This window comes from Stegostoma tigrinum, chromosome 31 (genome assembly GCF_030684315.1).
Source record: "Stegostoma tigrinum isolate sSteTig4 chromosome 31, sSteTig4.hap1, whole genome shotgun sequence".
In the NCBI taxonomy this organism is placed as follows: Eukaryota; Metazoa; Chordata; class Chondrichthyes; order Orectolobiformes; family Stegostomatidae; genus Stegostoma; species Stegostoma tigrinum.
The window spans coordinates 33,685,208-33,707,979 of NC_081384.1; the positions used below are offsets into that span (position 1 = coordinate 33,685,208).

General features: G+C 39.8%; 1 protein-coding gene across 2 annotated transcripts; it reads right to left on the reverse strand.

Annotated features, from left to right (window-relative positions):
* Positions 1 to 302: 302 nt before the first annotated feature.
* Positions 303 to 22,393, reverse strand: LOC125466216 (ADP-ribosylation factor-like). Of its 2 annotated transcripts, XM_048560449.1 has the most exons (6): positions 22,260 to 22,393; positions 9,475 to 9,635; positions 8,168 to 8,278; positions 7,078 to 7,202; positions 1,790 to 1,993; positions 303 to 650 (listed from the first exon to the last, which is right to left on the reverse strand). In XM_048560449.1, the coding sequence occupies exons 2-5, from the start codon at positions 9,608 to 9,610 to the stop codon at positions 1,832 to 1,834; spliced, it is 534 nt and encodes a 177-aa protein (XP_048416406.1). In that variant the 5' UTR covers positions 9,611 to 9,635; positions 22,260 to 22,393; the 3' UTR covers positions 303 to 650; positions 1,790 to 1,831. The 2 variants fall into 2 exon arrangements, with proteins under 2 accessions (XP_048416406.1, XP_048416405.1); XM_048560448.1 differs by having other exon boundaries at positions 303 to 1,993.
* Positions 22,394 to 22,772: the final 379 nt, after the last annotated feature.

Consider the following 22,772-nt stretch of genomic DNA (forward strand, 5'->3'; position numbering starts at 1 on the left):
GGATAAAACAGACACCCCTCAGCTTTTAGGAACAGGCATGACCCAATGGTTTTGTCTCAATTATTTGACCTGATTGACAATTGGTGCACAAATTCTTGAAATACTATACCTCCCTTTACTTTAAAAGGTTGAAACTTCAGTTTAGAATTAGTTTAGAAAAATTTTATCCTTCAGTGTGAAATTCAATATATTACTTGATATCACGTTTAGTGGCTTTTTTTAGAAAGTGTAGATTTACCCCAAATAGCATTCCACTTCCAACAACAGTAAACTGACTTGACATAAATCAAAGCACACTAAGGTTAAAGGGAATAGAATTTTATTGACAAATGAAAAAGAAATTTTAGCAATCATGTTCTTTTCTCCCAATTCCCTCAAAACATCCCACAAAAATCCAGAAATTCAATAGTAAATAGACATAGTAACACACTGGTACATGAGAGACTGGTTATTGGACGAGTTATATTTCAACAAGTGCATCTTAAAACAAGCTTTCAAACAAAGAAGCAAAAAAAAAGACATTTGCCCCCCAGACTAGACATTTATATTTGAACCTCTTAATGTCAACTCATTTTAAAAAAACCATTTTCCTTATCGCTTTGACGCGTAATATCTGATTGAAATGCATTTTCACATTATTTTCTTAAACCCTGTAAATAAAGTATAAAGAGAATTAAAAATGTTGGGTAAATTCATTAAATCTCATGTCTGGCAATCAGCCCAAAATGCATCTATAGAATTCAGGCAATTCCCAACACACTCCTCTTATTTTGTTGGTTAATAAGAGAATGGTGCTTGTGTTTTAATGCCAATTTGTAAGTGTTTTATAGCTTTGCTCAGATTCAGAAGACATGTATTCAAGAAGTTATTATCTTAGTTTTTTTTAAAATGGACACCAAGTAGTCTTCAAAATAGCCTGAATGGTTTTCATAAATCTTCACCAAGTTTAACTGATCTTACCAACATTTGCAAAGGTTTACTGGAAAACAGGTATGCAATTTTAAACTTCTACCACCCTAAAGTTTAATCCCAAATATATGTTAAAAGAAAACAGCAAGACAGCTTTTAAAAATCACCGTGTTGATTCATGGATAAAGATAAAGATAAAGATACAGTACCTTTGAGGGCTTGGTTGTTGGTATTTACAAGATATATGGTTTGGTATGCGTCTTTTTATGAACTGGACCCTTCACCCCTCCTGTAGCAAATACATACAAGTGTTGCCCTATATCCTTAGAAAACTGCAGAATAGGAGCAGCAGCCTGAGTGACCTCCATGCATTATAGTGCAGAATTTAAGTTTCAGCAAGGCAATAAATCTGTAGCATTCAGTGCAGATCTCCTATTATTAGTAACGTGTCTGCTCTTTGCAGAGCTAGCAACCAAATTCAAACTTGCCAGCAAATCATTTCTCTGGAAAATACAATCACTTCTTCCTACTGCCACCAAGCTTTTCATGCAAGCAGCACAACAAAAAGATTAATTCAAAAGCAAGGTATGCAGTACTCCTGAATTCCACAATATTAGCTAGCAATCCAGTACATTTCCCTACTTCCCATCACGAGTTAGAAAAAAAGGGCCTTTAAATAGCATCATAGTACAGACAGATAAATTACATGTTGCAAAATAATTTCAAGCCTATAAGTATTTCTGGCAACATTCCAAACTAGAACCATTCATCTGTAGTAAAATACTTTCACAATTATTTATAATACCAGTTCAGATCAGACCCTAACCCTTCTGTATTATAAAAAGGCACACAGTGAGGAAACTGCTCCCACTCAACTTACACACAGGCACACATCAGCTTGATTGGTCAATCCTCATGAAGATTATCGCTTCACGCCTGCTTGATTAGACAGCCAGTGGAGACCATCATAAAGGCCGTCACCAGTGGTAGCACAGGTTGCTTGGACGTGCCATGATCTGTTACGGAGTTGGTGCAGATTCAACTTATCTGTAATCTCTGCAGGTGTCATTGCGTTTGGCAAATCCTGCAAGAAGAATTAAATTTTAAAATGGAACACTCAGGATTGCTTTCTTTAAAGCTGGTCATTTGCTTTGGCTTCAATCATCTCATGATTCAAAATCACACTTCTCCAGCATCTGATTTTGTCATCTATTTCAAGAAAAAAAAGTGAGCCTGCTCCTGCCAGTTTATACGAGTCAGGAATATTGGGGGTGGGTGGGGGAGAAGCAAGAGAAGGGAAGAGTCACTAATTTAGTCTCATGGTCACCTCTGCCAAGGTCAGGAACGAAGCCAGTTGGAGAACTCAAAACGCTAATTCAGCTGAATTTTGACCCAGAGATGAGCTTGCAACTTCATATGTAGACTACAACACTACATTTAAAAAACGCTTCAACACCACTTAGTTTAATTGTTGCTGAAATACTCCCCTCTTTAAAAATCATCTCGTCCTGACTATTCCGAAGCAGTTATTATTTCACATTCTCCTCTCCATAACTGTCATTCAAAAATTCGGCTACCTATGCCGTCACTTGCAACAAGTCCTACTTGCATATTGCTTAGATTAAGTACTGAAGCAGGAATACCGAATGTTATATAGTAAAAGATCCACTAGGCAAGTGATACTAACAAAATTCTTAGAAACTTGAAAGTGACATACTTCAAAATCACATACAAGAATATTAGACTTAAGAAAACTTGATAAAGTGAGAACTGGCTAAAGTTACAAGGTGTACACAGCTGGATGAACACAGCAGGCAGGGTCTAGGGACGAAACATCAGCCTTCCTGCTGTGTTCATTCAGCCCTATACCTTGTAATCTCAGATTCTCAAGCATTTGCAGTTCCCACTATCATTGGCTAAGGTTAATTAGGTAAGCAATTCAAAATATTCACCCAAAATACATTTCATTTAAAAAAAATCAAGCCAGACTCTCACTACTCAGGAAGTTAGCTTAAAGTTCCTTAGTGCAAAGATAAAAATTCTGAGAGGCTTTAAACAAAGTGTGAAAGTCCACTAATATACAATAACCTAGGGACCAAAAGGAATGAGAAAATTGATGTTCCAGCTGCCAAAAGTGTATTAAGGGACTAATAACTCATATCCCCAGGTTCTGAAGTCCTGAACACGAGGGCTATAAAACACTGACAGTAGATATGCTATAGTTTCTCAAGTTTCCTTAAGTTTGGGAGCAATCCCATCAAATTTAAAGTTTGCAGATACAATGTGGAGATCTTCAAACATATGGCAAAGTATAGGAGGATTAGAATGTCACAGTTTTACAAAAAAATGAAAGCTTTGACTTTTTTTGGGGCCATAACTAGTAGAGCAGAATATAAACCATTACATGTAACACATCTGGATTTCCCAAAAGTCCTTTGTTAAGCTCACACACGAGCCAAGATAGGAACACAGATGGGTGTAATACTGCAGTACGGATGGAAACATTGGTTAACAGATGGTATAAAATGGATCTAAACAGGGCATTTCCAAGTTGACAGGCAGTGAATTGTGGAAGGTCACAAGGATTCATGCTGAAGCCCTAGCTATTTCATCTATTGAAATGACTTTGAGGCATAGCAATACATTTAAGTTTGCGGATGATATCTTTCCACTTGGGTTAAGCTGTGAGGAAGTGTAAAAGGTTATGCACTTTGGTGAAAGAGTAATGAAACAATACTTAAGAGTTGGGAGCCTTAAAAAGTACTGCTCAAATGAGGCTTGAATGTGTTCACACAGGGATGGCAGAAAGTCATATGCAGTGCAGCAAACAATTGGTATCTTGGCCTTTATTGCAACGGGTGCAGAAATATAGTAGTGCTAAAATTGTTCAAGGCTTCAGTAAGATCAGAATACTGTCCAGTTTTGGACTCCGTTTCCAAAATGTATTGTACTGGAAGCAAATGTTACCTAAATTGGTTTCAGGGATGAGAGGTTTGTCCTATTTATGAGGAGCTGAAAACATTGGATGTATAATCCTAGGAGAGAGAGGAGGAAATCTCATTAAGACAAAATTCTGGAGCTTGACAAAATTTAAGTCATAGGGATAGGGTCTCCAGGACCAAGAGGTGGAAAAAATTACTGCAGCCAAAAAACACGAAATTCTAGAAACCATACTCCAAACATTTATGCATTCCGAAGGCACATTTGAAATAGGATTTCAAATAAACTGGTTGGATTATAACATGTGGCAAGTCTTTAGAAATTTTTTACTAGATGCTTCTTCCTAAGCGAACTGCCAACACAGCTCACGTAAGATGTGAGCCTTAAACAGAATTCACAGAATCAGAACTGTTATGGCATAGGAAACAGTCTATTTGGCCCATCATGTTTGCAGTGGAATTCCAAGCATTATGAATTAGCATCATTCCCCAGCCTTTTCCCCCACACCATGCACATTTTAATAGAAACCATCTAATGCCCTCTTGAATGTCTCAAATGACTGCCTCCACCACACTTCCGAACAGTGCAGCCCCAAACGCCAGGACAAAACCATTTTTGTCCCCTCATGCTTTTTTGCTACATTTGCAAATCACTTCAAATCTGTGCCCTTTCATCCTAGATCATGTTATATGTGGAACATTGTCTTCCCATCTACCTTATCCAGACATCTCATGATTTTGAAAACTTTAAAACAGATCCCCTGAGTAGTCTTCTTTCAAAGCAGAAGAGCCCAAACTTCAAATTTATCCTCATAATTGAAGTTTCTCGTTTGCTGGAACCATTGTCACAAACCTCTTCTTCTGCACTCTGTCCCCAAAGTGTTCGCCCTCTTCTTACAGTGTAGCACCAAAACTGTACACAGTACTCTAGCTGGGTTATACCTAGTATATTATACATGTTCTGCATCACCTTCTTGCTCTTTTATTTTAATGTCCCCATAAATAAAGCCCACGACCACCATGTCTTATTCATGTTTCTCTCTCTACCGAATGTGCCACCTTCAGTGATCTATGCACATATAGAGGGACCTGGCGGTGTTCCTTCATTCATTAAGGATTGTACTCTTTCCTAAAAGAAAAATTATGTTCTTATCATCAAAATGCATCACCTCACTTCTCCACATTAAAAAAAACACTTCACCTGCTACCCATCTGCCCACTCCATGAGCTTGTCAATGTAGCTTTGGAGTTCAACACATCCACCTAATGATGCTTCCAAATTCTTACGGTAAGTGCTGTTGCATGGTCAAACAAAGTAAAGCAGATAAATTGATCATTTTGAAGAGCAACAATTGCTAACAGGCAACACTTTAACAGAAATGATTTATCAACAATTTTCAGATCAACCAACATCTCCCATTTACAGCCACAGTGCTATTTCACATGAAAAAGTGCTCAAGGAGGGCCATTTATGCCAATTGTACAGTTTATGTAGTCACATTTATAAATGTTCAAGTGAATCACTACATCTGTCTCAATTCTATAATTGAATTAGAATTTAGGGCTTTGCTTACCTAAATGTGTTAAGCTCAAATCAACATGCCTAGTAGGAGAACTTCCTCTCTGGCATCTCAAAGCCACCCTTTCTGGAGATTTTCCCCTTATTAACTTCTAAACCACTGAACAGACTACATTTCTTCAGCCCTGGTGTTTCAGAGGCAGAGATTGTAGTTACATTACAGGTTATTTACTTTCCAGGTGACCTGCTTGTCCAAAACAAGCCAGCATGCTCACAAAACATTTGACAGTATTCTTTTTTTGAGTTGACCCCTGTCACCCTATGGTTAGATAACACATTGGCAGTCAAGGACCATTTTATTTTTAAACTTTATTTTCTGAAGCAAAGAAGTATTCACCTCAAGTACTTTTAAAGATTAAACAAAATTCCAGCCCAAAAAAAAAATCACATTATCTAAAACTATGCCTTTTTCCCTTAACACTGTATGGAAATACAAATTCAAATTTGAAGCTACATGTGGTTCTGCCCACTTTAGAACCCAAAATTTCAATGAGAATTGTCATGATTTTTCAAAGCATACAGAGTCAGAAAAACAGGCATAACCATTCAAGTGAATGTTGCCATTACTCAGTTGATAGGATTCAAGAAATCATTCTAGAATTTTTGATCACAATGAAATGTATTTTTTGAATGATAGGCTGCATAGAGCTTCAGTTTACCAGGTGGATTTAAATATTCCATATTATTTGAAGAACTGCAGATAAAGCTTAAAAAAGAAATAGCTGTTGCAAGAGAGAGATAATGCTTTTCATTAAATTCTGGCTAAATTTTCTAACGATGGAGATAACTAACCATCTGGAATGCACCAGGGCACAAAAGTATTCAAATTTTCTAATACTACAATATATATTACACTTCCAAAAAAAAAAGGAAAGTGCTGCAAGTCATTTTAACTTGAGACACTATACAATGCCTCCCTGAAAGAAAGGGATGAGAGACTGTGTTGAAACCTATTCAGGGAAAATTTCTAGTTTCCCCAGCCCGAATAAACGAACAAAAAAGCCTGGAAAACATTACCTCTGAAGAAAATCAATGGAAACTGCAGATGCTGGAGAATCCGAGGTAAGTGTTGAGCTGTACGAACACAGCAGGCCAAGCAGCATCTCAGGAGCACAAAAGCTGACGTTTCGGGCCTAGCCCCTTTGGAACAGGGGGATGGGGAGAGGGTTCTGAAATAAATAGGGAGCGGGAGTGAGTGCGATCCCCTGAGGTTTGTCTGGAGGGAAGAGGGTAACTTCTTCAGGTTAGGCATCTTCCAGGGATACCTAACCTGAAGAAGTTACCTTCCTCCCACCAAACCTCAGGGGATCGCGCTCACTCCCGCTCCCTATTTCAGAACCCTCTCCCCATCCTCCTTTTCCGAAGGGGCTAGGCCCGAAACGTCAGCGTTTGTGGTCCTGAGATGCTGCTTGGCCTTCTATGGTCATACAGCTCCACACTTTGTTAACATTGATTTCTTTCTTACTTGTTGTTGAAGGACAATGTAGCTCAATATCAAGTAATTCCCTTAGCTGGAATTCTTGATGAGTGTATCGTATTTAACCAAAATCAGTTTACAGATGTACGATGAGCATGGGCTGCTGGAAAAATAGTTAAACCGAACAGCTTTTAAGAGTATGTCTCCAAAAACTCCTAAGTGCCTTAACTCACCTGTTTATTTGCAAAGATTAACAACACAGCATCTCTCAGCTCATCTTCTGCGATCATTCGCATTAACTCATCCTTTGCCTCATTGATACGCTCTCGGTCATTGCTGTCGATAACAAATATTAAGCCTTCAAAACAGAAAGCACAGTCTCTAATGATGTCAACTGCATATCTGATGACAAAATAGCAAACCGCAACTTCAGAGCCTGTTCTAAATTACTCCAAGCAGATATTAACATATTAGATTTTAAAAAAGAAAAGAAATAGCTATTGCAAGAGAGATAATGCTTTTCATACCCTGCTCATTTTATTTCTACAGAAGACAGCATGGTTGGTTTGGGTGGGTGGGTGGGGGGAAGAGAAGAAGTGGGCTAAGAATTTAAGATAGGCTACCAATTCCCTACTATCCACTTTTTCATGTGGATATTTTAAGAGGCATCAGAAGAGATTCTATAGCTTGCTCTTTCCAAAGGCAGAACAACTGCAGGTGTCAAATAAACTGCCCTATGCCATTGTATATACCTTGTGATTAAGTAGCATCACAAAGTACATGCAACTCAGTACCAGTGCAAAAATATTCCAACATGAATCTGGAATGTTAGTTTTATGACCCAAATCTACACCACATCCTGGGCAGCACCATGGCTCAATGGTTAGTACTGTTGCCTCAGTACCAGATATTCAGATTTGATTCCAGCTTTGGGTGACTGTGTGGAGTTCTCCCATTATCTGTTGGGGTTTACTGTTAAATTGCCCATAGCATTCAGGGACGTGCAGGCTCGTTTGCAACCAAATGCTCTAAGTCAGATGGTCATGCCCTTTAAAATTTAAAGGTAACTTAAACTTCAGTGCAATACACACGCTATTTCATGAATCAAAATACTGAACTCAGGACATCTACCTCATTTTCTTTTGACATGGAATGTTGTACTCTAGGATAATTTGCCTACTGGTCAATAGTAGACTACAAGAAAACAGCAGCCTTTAAGCACAATTTGATTTATAGAATATATTCTATAAACACAACAAATCTCAAAAAAACAAACGTATTCTAAATTTCACACACACAACTGCGTGAAATTTTATTTCATACCTTGTGTGTTCTGGAAATAGTGTTTCCAGAGTGTTCTAATTTTGTCTTGACCACCCACATCCCACACTGTGAAGCTTATATTTCTGAATTCCACTGTTTCAACATTAAAACCTGCAACACAATAAATGCAAAATAACTGATTTAAAATTAGTACAAATTATAGCAAACGACAAAGTACATGAGGGGAGTAACAAACATTCAATGTTATGCACCTCTTCCCAACATGAACTGTTTCAGAAGCTAATTTGAAGTTGAATTTTACTTGTGAAGTTAAAGATGTCAGATCACAGCTTAATGGAAAATTAGGAGTCATTGCAGGTTATATTGTTATCTCTTCAAGCAAAAGCTGTACTGCATAACTACACGATGCTTTTAAAAAATAAGTATCAAAATCTTAAGTCTGGATAAATCATGGTTACTGACATTGTAATGCCTTTATTGCACTGTATAGCTGGCCAAAAATTAAAACCAATGGCAAGTTAAAATTTGATTTAGACATAAACAATTGGCTCCATGCTGTAGCATAGTTAAAAGCTCTTGCAGCAGAGATATTAAATTTGCTCAGTCCAGAAAATCTAGGCCAAAGTCATTTTGCCAAAGGTCCAGTTTGAAGTAATTAAATTTCAACTGTATCTGGACTCTAAAATTGGAACTATGGAGTAAAAATTGTTCAATTCAAGACAACAGTATGTAACGGGCAGCAACCAAGGGTAGGAACTCCTTTGAAGTTGGAGTCACACTGCTCTGCTAGGCAGAGAACAGAATATAGGAGAAAAAATTCACTTCCAAACTACGCAGCAATTCAGTAGTCCCTTTAAAAGGTTATGATAGGACTGGCAAAAATTAGGCAGACAGACATGTGCCACCTAACTTTTCTCTGCTCACATTTTCAGAAGGATCCTTCCATTAGTTTTCAGGCATCTCTAGTGGCACTGAGCACCTAATAGAGAGCTACCATACCACTAGCACAAATTAGCCAGACCTTGTGCCAAGAAGTTAATGTAAAATTGGTGCAGTCAAACAAAAAAAAAAGCAAGAAATACTTCACTGTTTAAATGACAACTGCAGAATGTGGTCAGTGTCATGTGCTGGCATGTTGATTCTGGCCACCAAGCAATCTGAGTATTAAGGCACAGAAAGTTGACAGGTCAGATTATCCATTTCATGACAAACTTCTTTTAACAAACAGGACTTGATGATCCTCCAAAGAATATGCCTTAAGTCAAATTATCACAACTATTTCAGACGGAGTTGAGGGAAAGAGAGGACAAGAATAATAATTTTTTTTTAAAAAAATCAGCCCTTACCAATAGTTGGAATTGTTGTTACAACTTCTCCAAGTTTGAGTTTATATAGGATTGTGGTTTTGCCTGCTGCATCAAGTCCCACCATAAGAATTCGCATTTCCTTCTTGAAAAAAAAGAAACTCAGCAAAGCTCCCATGCTGTCTGCTCTTGACTGATCAGTTCTTTTAAAAAAAAAGGAAAACATCTTAATGTCATCAAGCGTGACTAACTTGAGATTTTTGAACTAGTAACCAGGGCTGATGAGGACAGAGCAGTAGACGTGATCTGTACGGACTTCAATAAGACATTTAACAAGGCTCCTCATGGTAGGCTGGTTAGCAAGGTTAGATCTCAATACAGGGTGCACTAGCTATTTGGACATAGAACTGGCTCGAAGGTAGAAAACAGTGGTGGTGGAGCGTTGCTTTTCAGACCAGAGGCCTGTGACCAGGAGTGTGCCACAAGGATCAGTGCTGGGTCCACTGCTGTTTGTCATTTATCTAAAGGATTTAGATGTCAACATAGGAAGTATGATTAGTAAGCTTGTAGATGACACTAAAATTGGAGGTGTGGTGGACAGCAAGGGCTTACTACCTCCGTATTTTAGGATTTTGATCAGATGGGCCAATGGGCTGCAGGAGTGGCAGGTCAAGTTCAATTTAGATAAATGTGAGGTGCTGCATTTTGGAAAGGCAAATCAGGACAGGACTTATCACTTAGTGGTCAGGTCCTGGGGTGTGCTGCTGAACACAGTGCAGATTCATAGTTCGCTGAAAGTGGAGTTTCAGGTAGACAGGATAGTGAAGGTAGTGTTTGGTATGCTTGCCTTTATTGGTTAGTGCATGGAGAATAGGAGCTCAAAAAGGTGATGCTGTGGCTGTACAGGACATGGGTTAGACCACTGAGTGCTGTGCACGATTCTGGTCTGTCTTCAATAGGAAGGTTGTCATAAACTAGGAAAGACGTAGAAAAGATAAGGATGTTGTCAGGGTTGGAGGGTTTGAGCTGTAGGGTGAGGCATAGGTTTAAGAGCAGAAAGATTTAGGGGAAAAAAAGGGACCCAAGGGGCAACCTTTTCATGTAGAGGTGGTGCATGTATGGAATGAGCTGCCAGAGGAAGTGGAGGCCAGTACAACATTTAAAAGCTATCTGGATGGGTACGTGAATAGCAAAGGTTTAAGGGGGATGAGAGCCAAACGCTGGAAAATGGGACTAGATTTAAGATATCTGGTCAGCATGGACAAGCTGGACCAAAGGGTCTGTTTTTGTGCTGTATACATGACGCGAAATGTGGATTGGGGCTATTACATACCTTCCAGATGCACGACCACTTCCAACATGCACCCAGCCATGCTACATTACATACAGCAGGGTAAAAGCTTGAATAGAAAGGTATAGGCCACTTAGTTTTTCAGGCCTACTTGAAGAAATTGTGGCTGACCACTTACTTCAATGCCATTTCACTGCACCATCTCTACCGAACATCGATAAATGACTCTGCAGACTGCAGCAGCTAAAAATTTTGCACTCTGGGGAATAAACCTTAAGTGATCAACGTCTTATTCTGAGATCACTTTCTAGCCCTAGAACCACACTCCCTCCTCTCACCTCCCCCACACCACCACCAACCCCCAAGCCATAGGAAATGTATTTGCTGAATCTCTTATATGTTTGATCTATGCATCATCTCATTTAGTCTTTGCTCACAGGACAGTGCTGGCATCTAAGAATTAACTATATGAAACCTTGCTGCACTTCAAGGGTAAGTATACCTTTCTGTTTCTAATGAGGAGAAAACTGCACATAATACTTGAAGTGTGGTCTCACCAAAGTTCTGTATAATGCCATAAGACATATTTACTTGGAATCCTCTTGTAATCAAGGCTATTACATGATTTGCTTGCTGAATCTGCATGTTAACTTCTAGTGACTGAAACAAAGACACCAAGCCCCTCACTGTTTAAGGAACTCTTCACTACAAAAGTGCGTAACCTCATTTCTCTACATTGGATTTCATCTACTAAAAAAAACTTGGCCCACTTACTGAAAGCCAAATCCCCTTAAGCATCTGTATCCTCAGCTCTCATTCTTAGCCAACCATATCATCTGCAAACTTGGAATTAATACACTTAAATCTTCACATCCAAATCATTGATACCGACTGTTTGTATTCAGTCCCAAGCATTTGTCCTTTCAGAACCCATTACTCAGACAACCAACCTGAAAACACCCACTTACAACTGTCCTTGAACAAATACACCCAGATAGTTCCTTCAGTCCCATGTACTCTAACTTGGTTAGTGGTAATGTTCAACTCAATTAGTAAAATGTTCTAAAAAAACCTAAATATACCACCATCAGTTCCCCTTGTTTTCTGCTAGTTAAATCTTCAAACAGGGAATTAATGTTTGATAAATTTTTCTGAAGTACATTTCAATAGTGCCCAGTAATGTTGTAAGTGCGCTATTATCACATCCTTTATTACAGATTTTAATATCTTGAGCAACATTGAAGTCAGGCTAAATGGGGTCTGTAGTTTGCTCTCCCTCTTAAATAGAGAGTTATATTTGCCACCTCCTAATCTGCAGGGAACTCAAGACTAAAGTTTTTAAAAAAAGACTAGTAAGCACACTTGCAATCTTTACAGCCACATCTTATCAAAGTCCTGTTAGTTTCTCTAGCACTTGGGTCAAAAATATAATATCTTACAATCTATTAAGATCAGTCCCTGAATTCTCCATTTTCAGTTTAAGAAATTCTTCAGAAGTGAACAATCAAGTGTTTCATTCCTCTGCCACTTACACCTCATCATAAATTCTGACTCTGCTTATAATACACCCACATTTTGCTTATTGCTTCATTTTTACATTCCTGTAGAAGCTTTTATTTTCTTGCTAGCTTGCTCATTCTATTTTCCCTTTCTTGTGAAAAGTACACAGCAACATAGACCAGAAAAACTGGAGGGCACCAAAAGTGCAAATGAGCAAAGGAAAAGTGAATGAAGTGATTGAAAGCATAATCAAAGGTCAAATTTCTGAAGCATGTGGAGCAAGTCCAAGTCATGTGGACTTGTACAAGATAGACAGGCTGCATAAAAACAGGTACAGGTCCAACATCCTCAAAGATTTGCAGGTGATGTTGGGGATGGTTTAAACTAGACTGGTAGGAGAATAAGAATCCAAAACAGAATGCACATTAGAGAGGAGCAAAAATTGCAACACATGGTAGGAAAACAGCCAAGTAAAATTAGAAGGCAAGAATCAGACTGTAGGAAAAAAAGTGTTAAATATAAAATTAAGGTGACGTTAATGTATCAGCATTCACAAGGGCAACTGAAGACACAAATGTTAACATGTAAAAATTTAATTGTCTTTACAGGGACACGGTGACACTGTGACAGTGACTAGGACTTGAAATTGAGTATTCAACAGTGATATTCTTCTTTAGGAATCATAGATGGGAGAGGTGTTGGTAGCACCACTAATGAGGGGCAACACCAGTAAGTTAGAAGGTCTTAGATTGAAGTATCAAGCAGAATCACTAAAATGGAGCCAAGAAACAACATGGGGGTGGGGGGCTATTCATAGGTTTCCATGTTACATTAGTAATTAGGCCCCAAATTAAAATCAGGACATTACAGCTCCATTACCATGGTGAACAGTATGGAATGTGCTGTCAAAGGAAGTGGTGGAGGCTGGTAAAGTTACAACATTTAAAAAGATATCCAGATGGGTGTATGAGTAGGAAGGGTTTAAGAGGGAAATGGGCCAAATGGGGCTAGTTTTATTTAGAATCTGGTCAGCATGGACAAGATGGACTGAAGGATCTGTTGCTGTGCTGTATATATCTCCAAGAAATCAAGATTCCCGAAACTAATTAACACAAATGCTTAGGAAGAGCGAGAGAGTGACCAGAATGGATTTCGGGGGCAGTCAATGGAGGAACTAAATTAAATTAATTTAGTATTATGTAATGAGAAAGCTAATTTAAAAGCCTTGCTGCAAAAGGAGCCACTCAAACAGTGAGCATAATAGAATTTCATAAAGAGTTTAAAAAGAAGTGATAAGTGTTCATTCTGAAACTGGAGTCCTAAATCTTAACAAAAAGAAACTATGAAGGTTTGAAAGACATTTGTCTATAAAAAGTTGGGAAAATACAAGATGATTTGATGGTAGACAAGCAATGGCCAGTAGTTAAGTTTATTACATGGTCCACAACAGATGCACATATTTCCCCCAAGGCACAAAAATTCAAAATGAAAAGGTTCACCAACTAGTACTAAAGAAATTTGGTTAACTATTGCATTAAATTAAATGAAGGGGCTTATAGGGTCTGAGGTGAGGGAGCAAACTGAAGTGCAGGTAACAAATGCAGCAACTTAAAACAAAATCAGCTCTTGTTGCAAGGTGTTTCTGGAGTACAGGAGTAAACATGCCTTGCTGCAATAGTTTAGAACACTGGTTAGACTGCATGCTCTTTGCAGTTTTGTTCTCCTTAATTGAAGGAGAAATGTACTAACCATAGCAAATTGCAACAGAGGTTCACCAGAATAATCACGGGGATGATGAAATTGAGCAGACATTGAAGAAATTGGGCTTGGATTCTCATGGTCTGAACAATGACAGAAGATCTAGTTGAAGTTTACAACATTCTGACACGTTGCAACAAGGTAAACATGGATAGGATGTTTTCCTGTCTGAAGGGTTTGGAACCAAAGGACACAGTGACGAGGAGCTGCCTGAGCAAGTTTTGGCTCCATTAGGCTGTGGAAGTTCAATTATTAAGCACTTTCAATAGTAACAGCTAGATTTCTGAATTCTAATGACATTTGAGGGTAGAGGGGCAGAGCATAAAAATTGTGTAGAGGTAGATATTCAGCCATGACCTCTAAATGGTACCACAGGCTTGACGGAGAGAATGGTCCCACTCCTCTTGTTTCTTAAGAAAAGTACTATTGAGGCTAAAATTAATAAAGTGGACATTTCCAATATTTTCAAAGTATACTAAAGGTAACAGCAATGTGCCGCTTCATGGTTTTGCATGAGGTGGTGTAATTATATGTATCAAAATATCATTTAAGAATTGGATTTGGAACTTTGGGATATGGGTCATGCCTCCCCAAAGGGCTTAGTAATTAGGTTTGAAGCATTGCTCGTAATATTGGCAGTTAGTCTCCAAGAACTAGCGGAAGCTTGTTTTGCGAGTTTAAAATAGCAAACAAAAATAAAACAGATTTGTATTAGGATAACAAAGTGTGAAGCTGGATGAACACAGCAGGCCAAGCAGCATCTCAGGAGCACAAAAGCTGATGTTTCGGGCCTAGACCCTTCATCAGGGTCTGGGCCCGAAACGTCAGCTTTTGTGCTCCTGAGATGCTGCTTGGCCTGCTGTGTTCACCCAGCTTCACACTGTTAGCTTGGATTCTCCAGCATCTGCAGTTCCCATCAGCTTTGTATTAGGTTTTACTTAGCAGGTTCTAGAAATTGTGTATTCTTTCAAAGAATAAGGGGTACATCCATAGCTTGGGAAAAAAACTTCAGTTTGAAAATTGGTAAGTGTCTTGGATGATAAAGATGGGAATTCTCTCTGGTATGAATGCTGTAAAGGAATGTTTTTGGGATTATAAGATTGTATTTTTACAATCTGTTTCAAACTCTTTAAACTTGAGCTATGTGAATAGTTTGACTTATTCTATGGTAACTTCATTTCTTTTGTTTTAACAAAAAGCTGTTTGTTTAACTGAATCTGTAGCATAATTTCTGTGAAATCCAATCTCATTAAAGTCAAAGAAATAATCTACCAATCCACATTCCAGTAATAACATCAACTAAGATAATTAACATCTTAAAAAAATTTAAGATTTCATTAAAACATAAGTACCATAACAAAGGACCTGGAGGTCAAATTTTAATGCAGAAATTTCTACTGTTGAATGGGTAACCTTGAATTGAAATAAGCTATTGATTGCAAGAACAATTATCATTCAAATCTGAAGCCAAATCAGTCTAAACCATAATACTATTGACAAGGTTGACAATGACCAAATTCGCTAAAATGTTAGTATACCAGGATTGGACCCTCTCACAAGGCACTTGGATTTAAATATCATTGAAAATTGTAACAGTGCTCATGCTGAGTTGAGCTGCCCACAGCAAACAAAATATGCTATATTCCTTTACTGGCGTCAGATTGCAAATCAGGATTTTTCATACAATGTTCTGCATTTGGGTATTCAGGCAGTTTCAAATTCTGCAGATGAGATGAAATTCAAGAATAAAATCACAAGAAAGGAGGAGGAATAGGCCATTCAGCTCGATTGGCCATTTATTAAGTTCACAGCTGGTCTAACTTCACCTGCACTTTCCTGGCTGTCCCCATTATCCTTCAACTCCCTCGTCTCCTCAGAATCTGAAGTTTTAACAAAATGTCAAATTTGTAAAGAGGTGCTGAATACCAGATGCCAGGAAGTCAGACTAACAGGTACAGGTGGCAAATGAAATTAAACAGATAAGTCGTAATAAATTTATCCCCAAATTGAGGAGAGGCAACATAGACCAAATTATACATGGGAAAGGAATTACAAGAGCAACACACATTTGGACATGGGCACAAGTTATGAGATAAGCTGAAGTGGCTGTTAAGTTTCAGAATCTTCGCATTTAGAAATAAACAGAATATAGAAGGAAATTTCATTTGTCATATGTAAATTACAGTGAAAAGTGATGGATAGCGTTGCCAGAAATTATGCTAAAGTGAAAACATTAGCCAGTTCTTAGATACCCCTAAACTTAAAAGGATTGATTAAGAACAACTGTACCAAAGATGAAAGCTTTCAGATTTGACAGGTCATTAAAATGAAATATTTTCACACAATAAATACATGGAAATTGTCAATGTTTCTGCCATTGGAAACAAACAGGACACAGGTAGAAAGTGCCACTGGCTCTCTGGTAAATTACCAAGAGATCACTTAAAAACACACAGCAAGGGATGATCTGGAGCATACTTCCATCACCTTTTGGTAAAGAGTCCAATTATGCTCAAAAGGGAATTATAGTAATATTTGCATGGAGAACACATGCAATTTTGGGCAAGAGCAATGGTGGGGCAACAATAGGTGGCACTTTCAAAGTGCTTGCAGTGGTACAGTGAGTAAACGAGGGTCCTTTTGTGCAATATTAATCCATGATCAGCAAGGTACCTGGAAAACATAGTTCGACACAGAACTGACTTTCTTAAAAGAATTACCATACAGCAACAAAATATTAATGCTCCTTGGGTAGAAGAACAACTCTTCACACATCCCCTGACCCTGCCACACACCACCACCCCCCCCCCCCCCCCCCGCCCCAACCCCCTCCCGGATGATTGTGTATTGCATCACAGATTCCACCAGATGATTTGGAATTGTGGACCAAGTGTGGTGTGTCATAACTTGCAGATGCCACTAACAGCATGGTAGAGCAGTGTGCAGACACAAAGTCTACAGAGGGATACAGATAGTCTAAATGAGTGGGCAAAGGCCTGGCAGATAGAGTACAGTGTTGATAAGCGTGAGATCATCCATTTTGGTAGGAATAACAGCAAAATGGACTGTTTTCAAAGGTAAAAGTTTGCAGCACACTGCTGTCCTGTGGGGCTTGGGTGTCGTGGTGCATGAGTCGCTAACAGTAGGATTGCAGGTAATTAAAAAGGCAAATGAATTTTGTCTGTCATTGCTAGAGGAATGGAGTTTAAAAACAGGGGGGCTATGCTGTGGCTGTATAGGGTCCTGGTGAGGCCACACCTGGAGTACTGTGCGCAGTTTTGGTCTCCTTACTTGAGAAGGGATATACTAGCACTGGAAGGGGTGCAGAGGAGATTCACTCAGTTGATTCCGGAGTTGGATTATGAGGGGAGATTGAGTAGACTGGGATTATACCCAATGGAATTTAGAAGAATCAGGGCAGATCTTATAGAAACAAAGATTATGAAGGGAGTAGATAAGGTGGAGGTTGTTTCCACTAGCAGGTGAAACTAGGACTAGGGGGCATCACCTCGAAGTAAAGGGAAGCAGATGTAGGACTGAGGTCAGGAGGAACTTCTTCACCCAAAAGGGTTGACAATCTGTGGAATTCCCTGCCCAGCGAAGCAACTAAAGCTACCTCACTGAATGTTTTTAAGGCAAGGCTAGATAAATTTTTGAACAGTAAAGGAATTATTAGTTATTGTGTGGGGGCAGGTAAGTGGAGCTGAGTCTCAAAGAGATCAGCCAGGATCTTATTAAATGGTAGGGCAGACTTGAGCCTACTCCTAGTTCTTATGTTATTACAAAAACCATCCTAAATCAAACAGCTTTACAGTTTGAGAATATTTTCCTGATTGAGTTTGTCTCACTGAGGAAATTTAATTCCATTCCAAGTCAAAATTCTAGTTAAACTTGCTCAAATTACCACTTTAAGAGAATAACTTAAGTTAGCATTGGAGTAAGTAATCACAACATCCACAGTTGTATCACCTCAAAAGCAGTCTATTCATCAGCTGTTCTAAATTTCAACCAGTCGTGTCAACCTTGCTTCCTCATAACCACAAAACAGCGCTACACACCCAAAATTGAGTATTACCAAGAGGAAAGATCAATATTACAGATGGCTGTCACTGCTGCTCTAAATAATCAATTCACTGCAGACAGAAACGAGAGTCTCACACATATTACCTCCATTACATGGGAGGTAGAATTTGCAGTGGTTTACACTTGATGGAAGAAATTCAATTTTCCATTAATATCTGAACAGACGAGTGAAATCAGAAGCTTCTGCTTCCAAGCAATACCTCAATGGGCCTCTGCTTCTTAGGTTGCACCAATATTAAATATAGGAACAATAGCTGGAATTGTTGCAAAAGCCTTAAAATGTAGGAAATCGCCCTAAGTTGCATCAGGAAAGCAAAAATATTGTCACTGGGCCAGGAAGGAAATAAGAGACTTAAAGCTTAAAATCAAAATGATGGGTTTTAAAGAGCACCCAAAATTAGCAGGATGGACGAAGTGTCAAAAGAAATTCCCAAGCTTAGGGCCTAAATGGCTGTGAGCACAAATGGCAAAAGTAAAATATGACAGAGCCACACAATGAAATAATGGGGCAGACAACTGCAAGTTTTAAGCAGCATGTAAAAAAAGACAGAAGTGTGTGTCGGAGGAGAGTTTTGCAAAGGCAATTTCAGAGTTTAAGCATGTCTCCCAGCGGCAGTAAAAAATATGCATCCATTTCCTTCATGCCAAGGCCAATGGGTACCAATCTATCGTGATAAATTCAAAAGGGAAAGTGCAGATGATAGCCACTCAAAGAAAACACTCCAACATTAAGATAAAACATTTAATAGACAAATCAGACCTTTGTCTAGGTCATTCTAAGAAAAAAGGTTTACACTTGTTCATTTTCATTGGCAATGAAATCTAAGTCAATGTACTGTGGGGAAGAAAAAACACTGAATTTCAAGCTTGCACAGAACAGATTCTATCACTTCTGAAAATACTTGCATACTCCGAGGTTTACTACTAGATTTGTGGAAACTGCAGTGAGGAACAATATGTAAAACCCTTAGCAAATAAGAATACTACAGTGATAAGAATTTGTCCATTAAACTGCACTTGAAATATTCCTGTTTTAAAAGAAATTATGTAATGAACAATTCATTGAGCTTATGAGTCTAAAGCCTCAAGGCAATTCAAGTTGCTAGAAAAAATACCACTTCCACATCAAAGACAGCTGCCAGGTAGGTGGCTCAGGGTTGGACGTTAGGTGTAGGAATCCACATCCGCACAAACTTCTATTTGTAGACATATTTAAAAAAAAACACAATCTGTTCAGACATCTTATGAAAGACCTCTGGAGTAGTTGGGATTTGAATCTGGGCTGCTGGCCGTCATGCAAATGCGTGACATTTCAGATTTATTGTCCCAAGTTCCCAAGCACAAAGTGCAGTGAAAAAAGTGTACTTTCTTCACTGAGGGACCGTTTTAAAATACAATTTAAATATATGCACCTTTAAAATGTATAAACAACCAATAAAAGTATCCTCAAGACTTCGTTAAATTTTATCAGCCAAAATATTACGGCCACAGAAAAGGTTTAAGAACCACCTATAAAGGGAGAAGGGACAGGAAACAACTGTGTTCACTTGGGTAAAGTAGTAATCTGACTCAATCAGATCTTTCAGCACATTACACCTCATGCAATCCAGCATATACACTTCAGGATAAATATACAAAATAGCTTAATGCAACAAATTTTCAATTACATAGAAACAGCAATTTATGCAATTATGAAAATTAGTTAAATATTTCACTTATCTATCCTTCTTTAAACCAGTGAAACAGGGCATTTTAGATAAAGTGTGGAACTGGATGAACACAGCAGGCCAAGCAGCATCTCAGGAGCAGAAAAGCTGACATTTCGGGCCTAGACCCTTCATCAGAAAAGGGAGATGGGGAAGAGGATTCTGAAATAAATAGGTAGAGAGCGGGGAGGCGTTCTCTTTTGTCTATCAGTTGACAAACAACTGACAGGTCCTGAAGCACGTCAGACATATAGTAGCAATGTGGATCCAAAACGTGAACACTTGGAAAGAGCAAACATAGGCCAAAAAAGCTTCTGTAATGGAGCTGAAGAGGTTTTAAGCAGCACTATCAATGTATTACGACGGTATCAAGGTAACAAGTGCAGTGGTTGGGGGGGGGGGGGGGGGGAGAAGAAAACTGGGAGCTTTGTATTGTACAGCTAATAGACAAATTACCTACATGAACAAAACGATTCAAGAAACCAGCCTTACAGCAAAAGCATGTGAATAATGGAACTAATTCTTGCAGCCTGTGGAATTCTTCTACATCAAGAGTCACCACAGACTTTCCAAAGCTCTTGCTTTTATTAGAAATCCTTACAGAAAAAGCAGTCAAACTCAAACTTTGAAAGGAATTTCTCCAGTAAGTCTTGGGATATTTTTCATTTAATCATCTAAATTGAACATACTTGTTCAAGTTTTCTATTTCTTTTTGGGTTACAATTTCCAGTTCCCATGTTAGCAAATTTATTCCACAGTCTAAAACCAGTGGTCCAAAAACTACTGGAGATAAAAAAAGCACACGGTCTCCATTTTGGAGAGGGAAGATTTAAATCAGGAATAGTCAGGATGGCTTTGGCAGAGGAAGTTCATGGTATTTTGAGGAGATGACCAAGTGCTTGGATGAAAGCAGAGCAGTTGTTTCAGTTTATATAAATTTCAGCAAGGCCTTTGAAGAGGTCCCACAGAGGAAAGTGACTGAAAAAGAGTTAAAGGCTCATGTAATGCAAGCTAGCTTGGCAAGATAGATCCAAAATTGGCTAAGTGACAGGAGACAGGAGATGGTAGAAGGCTGTTTGTGTTACTGAGGCCTGGTGTGCAGAGTCGTACCACAGGGATCAGTATGGGGTCCCTTATTGTTTATGATATTCATAAGTGATGTAGAGGCATGTTTATGTGCCTGGAGGAGGGGCAAATAGTTGACAGTGGAGGAAGGTGTTAGGTTACAGGAAGACATACACAGATTGGGCAGATCAAAGGCAAATGGATTTTAACCCTGATGAGTGAGGTGATGCACTGTGGAAGAAATAAGACATGGACATAATAGCATTGATGTTTATAACAAAAAAAGTGCTCAATCTGCATATGTACCTCGAGAGCATCACCAGTTAATTGAAGGCCTTCAAAACTGCTACATAAAAACATTCCATTATTCTTGGAATTAAGAAGACAGTCTTACAAATCTATAACCAATATGCTGATCAAGATTTAGCACAGCAAACTTCACAGGCTAAAGATGTTCACACTCAAAGTTTTCTTTGCTATTGGCTTGAAAGTGTTTTGCTGCCACCATCCCTAACTTTCACCTTGAAGTCTGTAAAATGCATGTGTTTCTTTTAAAAAAACAATTTCCAAACAAAGGCCCAAAACTTAGGCGCACCCTTAACAGTGGAGATACATGGGCTCTCCTTGTTGTCTGCAACACTAAAAAAGGATCACTGGCAAATTTTAAATTTGCTTATAAGCATCCCGGATCCAACCTTAGTTAAAGTTAGGATAGCCCTCTGCCCTGGGAGATGTCCAAGGCTTCCAGTTCATACCAAGCCCTGGCCAGGCTGATATACAGGTCTCCGGCATTAAGTGTAAATGGTGACAGATCGCTTCTTTTGGTGATAACGGCATTGCCACACCCCGGTTTCTAGAAGCAAAGGGAGGGAACCGATCGACAACACTCCAACTCCTCCATTTTCATTTCGCTCTACCACATCCGCCCCGAGGTCGGTGCGGTCAGTCGACGCTACTCTCCCACCGTCTGTCCGTAAACGGCCAGCTCACCGCCGTTAAACACTCTCGCTGCCTCCCCACCTCGGCTCAGAGCCAGTATATCACCCTCCCTCCATCCCTCTTCACCCCCCAGCTCGGTGCGGCTCGGCGTTACTTATCCTCCTCACTATCCCTCCACCCAACCAGGTCGGGTTGAGCGAGGGTTGTAGTGAGGGGGGTCACTCACCGTCACGCAGCGGCACCCGGGTGTTGGGGGGGTCACACCGTCCCGCGGTGGCACCCAGGTGTTTGGGGTGGGGGGGGGGGGAGGTCACTCACCGTCCCGCGGTGGCACCCGAGTGTTGGGGGGGAGGGGGGTGGGTGTCACTCACCGTCCCGCGGTTTCACCCGAGTGTTTGGGGGGGGGGGGTGGGTGTCACTCACCGTCCCGCGGTGGCACCCGAGTGTTGGGGGGGGGGGGGGGGGGGGGGTAGGAGTTTACTCACCGTCTCGCGGTTCCCCTCCTGCTCGATCTCGAGCCGACACCGTTTCCGCCTGCGCGTTGACGTGGCAACCCCGCGCATGCGCCGCTCGCTCAGCCCGCCTCCAGGTGCCGGTGATTGACGGAACAAAAAAAACCGAAAGAACTGTGAGGCTGCTGTTGAACAGAACCGGCTCTAAGGACCAGCCACTCGGCCCAAAATATTAACTCTAACGTCTCCCCGCGAATACTGTCGGACGTGCTGAGCTTTACAGCAAATTCTGCCCTTGTTGCCGGTGATTGACGGATGGTGTAGCCAATCAATGAACACGGGGTGAACGCCTTGTGCATTTCAATCCCTTTAGTCAGATGTTACAGAGGGCGTTCACGGTGTGACTTCCCGGAAGGTAACAAAGTGTGGAGCTGGATCAACACAGCAGGCCAAGCAGCATCTTAGTAGCAGGAAAGCTGACGTTTCGGGCATAGACCCGGGTCCAGACCCGAAACGTTCAAGTTTTCCTGCTCCTCTGATGCTGCT

What these genes read in the sequence shown, in the direction of transcription:
- LOC125466216 (XM_048560449.1), bottom strand. Translation starts at nt 9,610, where the DNA reads ATGGGAGCTTTGCTGAGTTTCTTTTTTTTCAAGAAGGAAATGCGAATT. An exon ending in AACAACAATTCCAACTATTG is followed by an intron (nt 8,279 to 9,474) that starts GTAAGGGCTGAT and finishes ATTGTGTTGCAG; the next exon opens with GTTTTAATGTTGAAACAGTG. An exon ending in TAATCTTTGCAAATAAACAG is followed by an intron (nt 1,994 to 7,077) that starts GTGAGTTAAGGC and finishes TTCTTCTTGCAG; the next exon opens with GATTTGCCAAACGCAATGAC.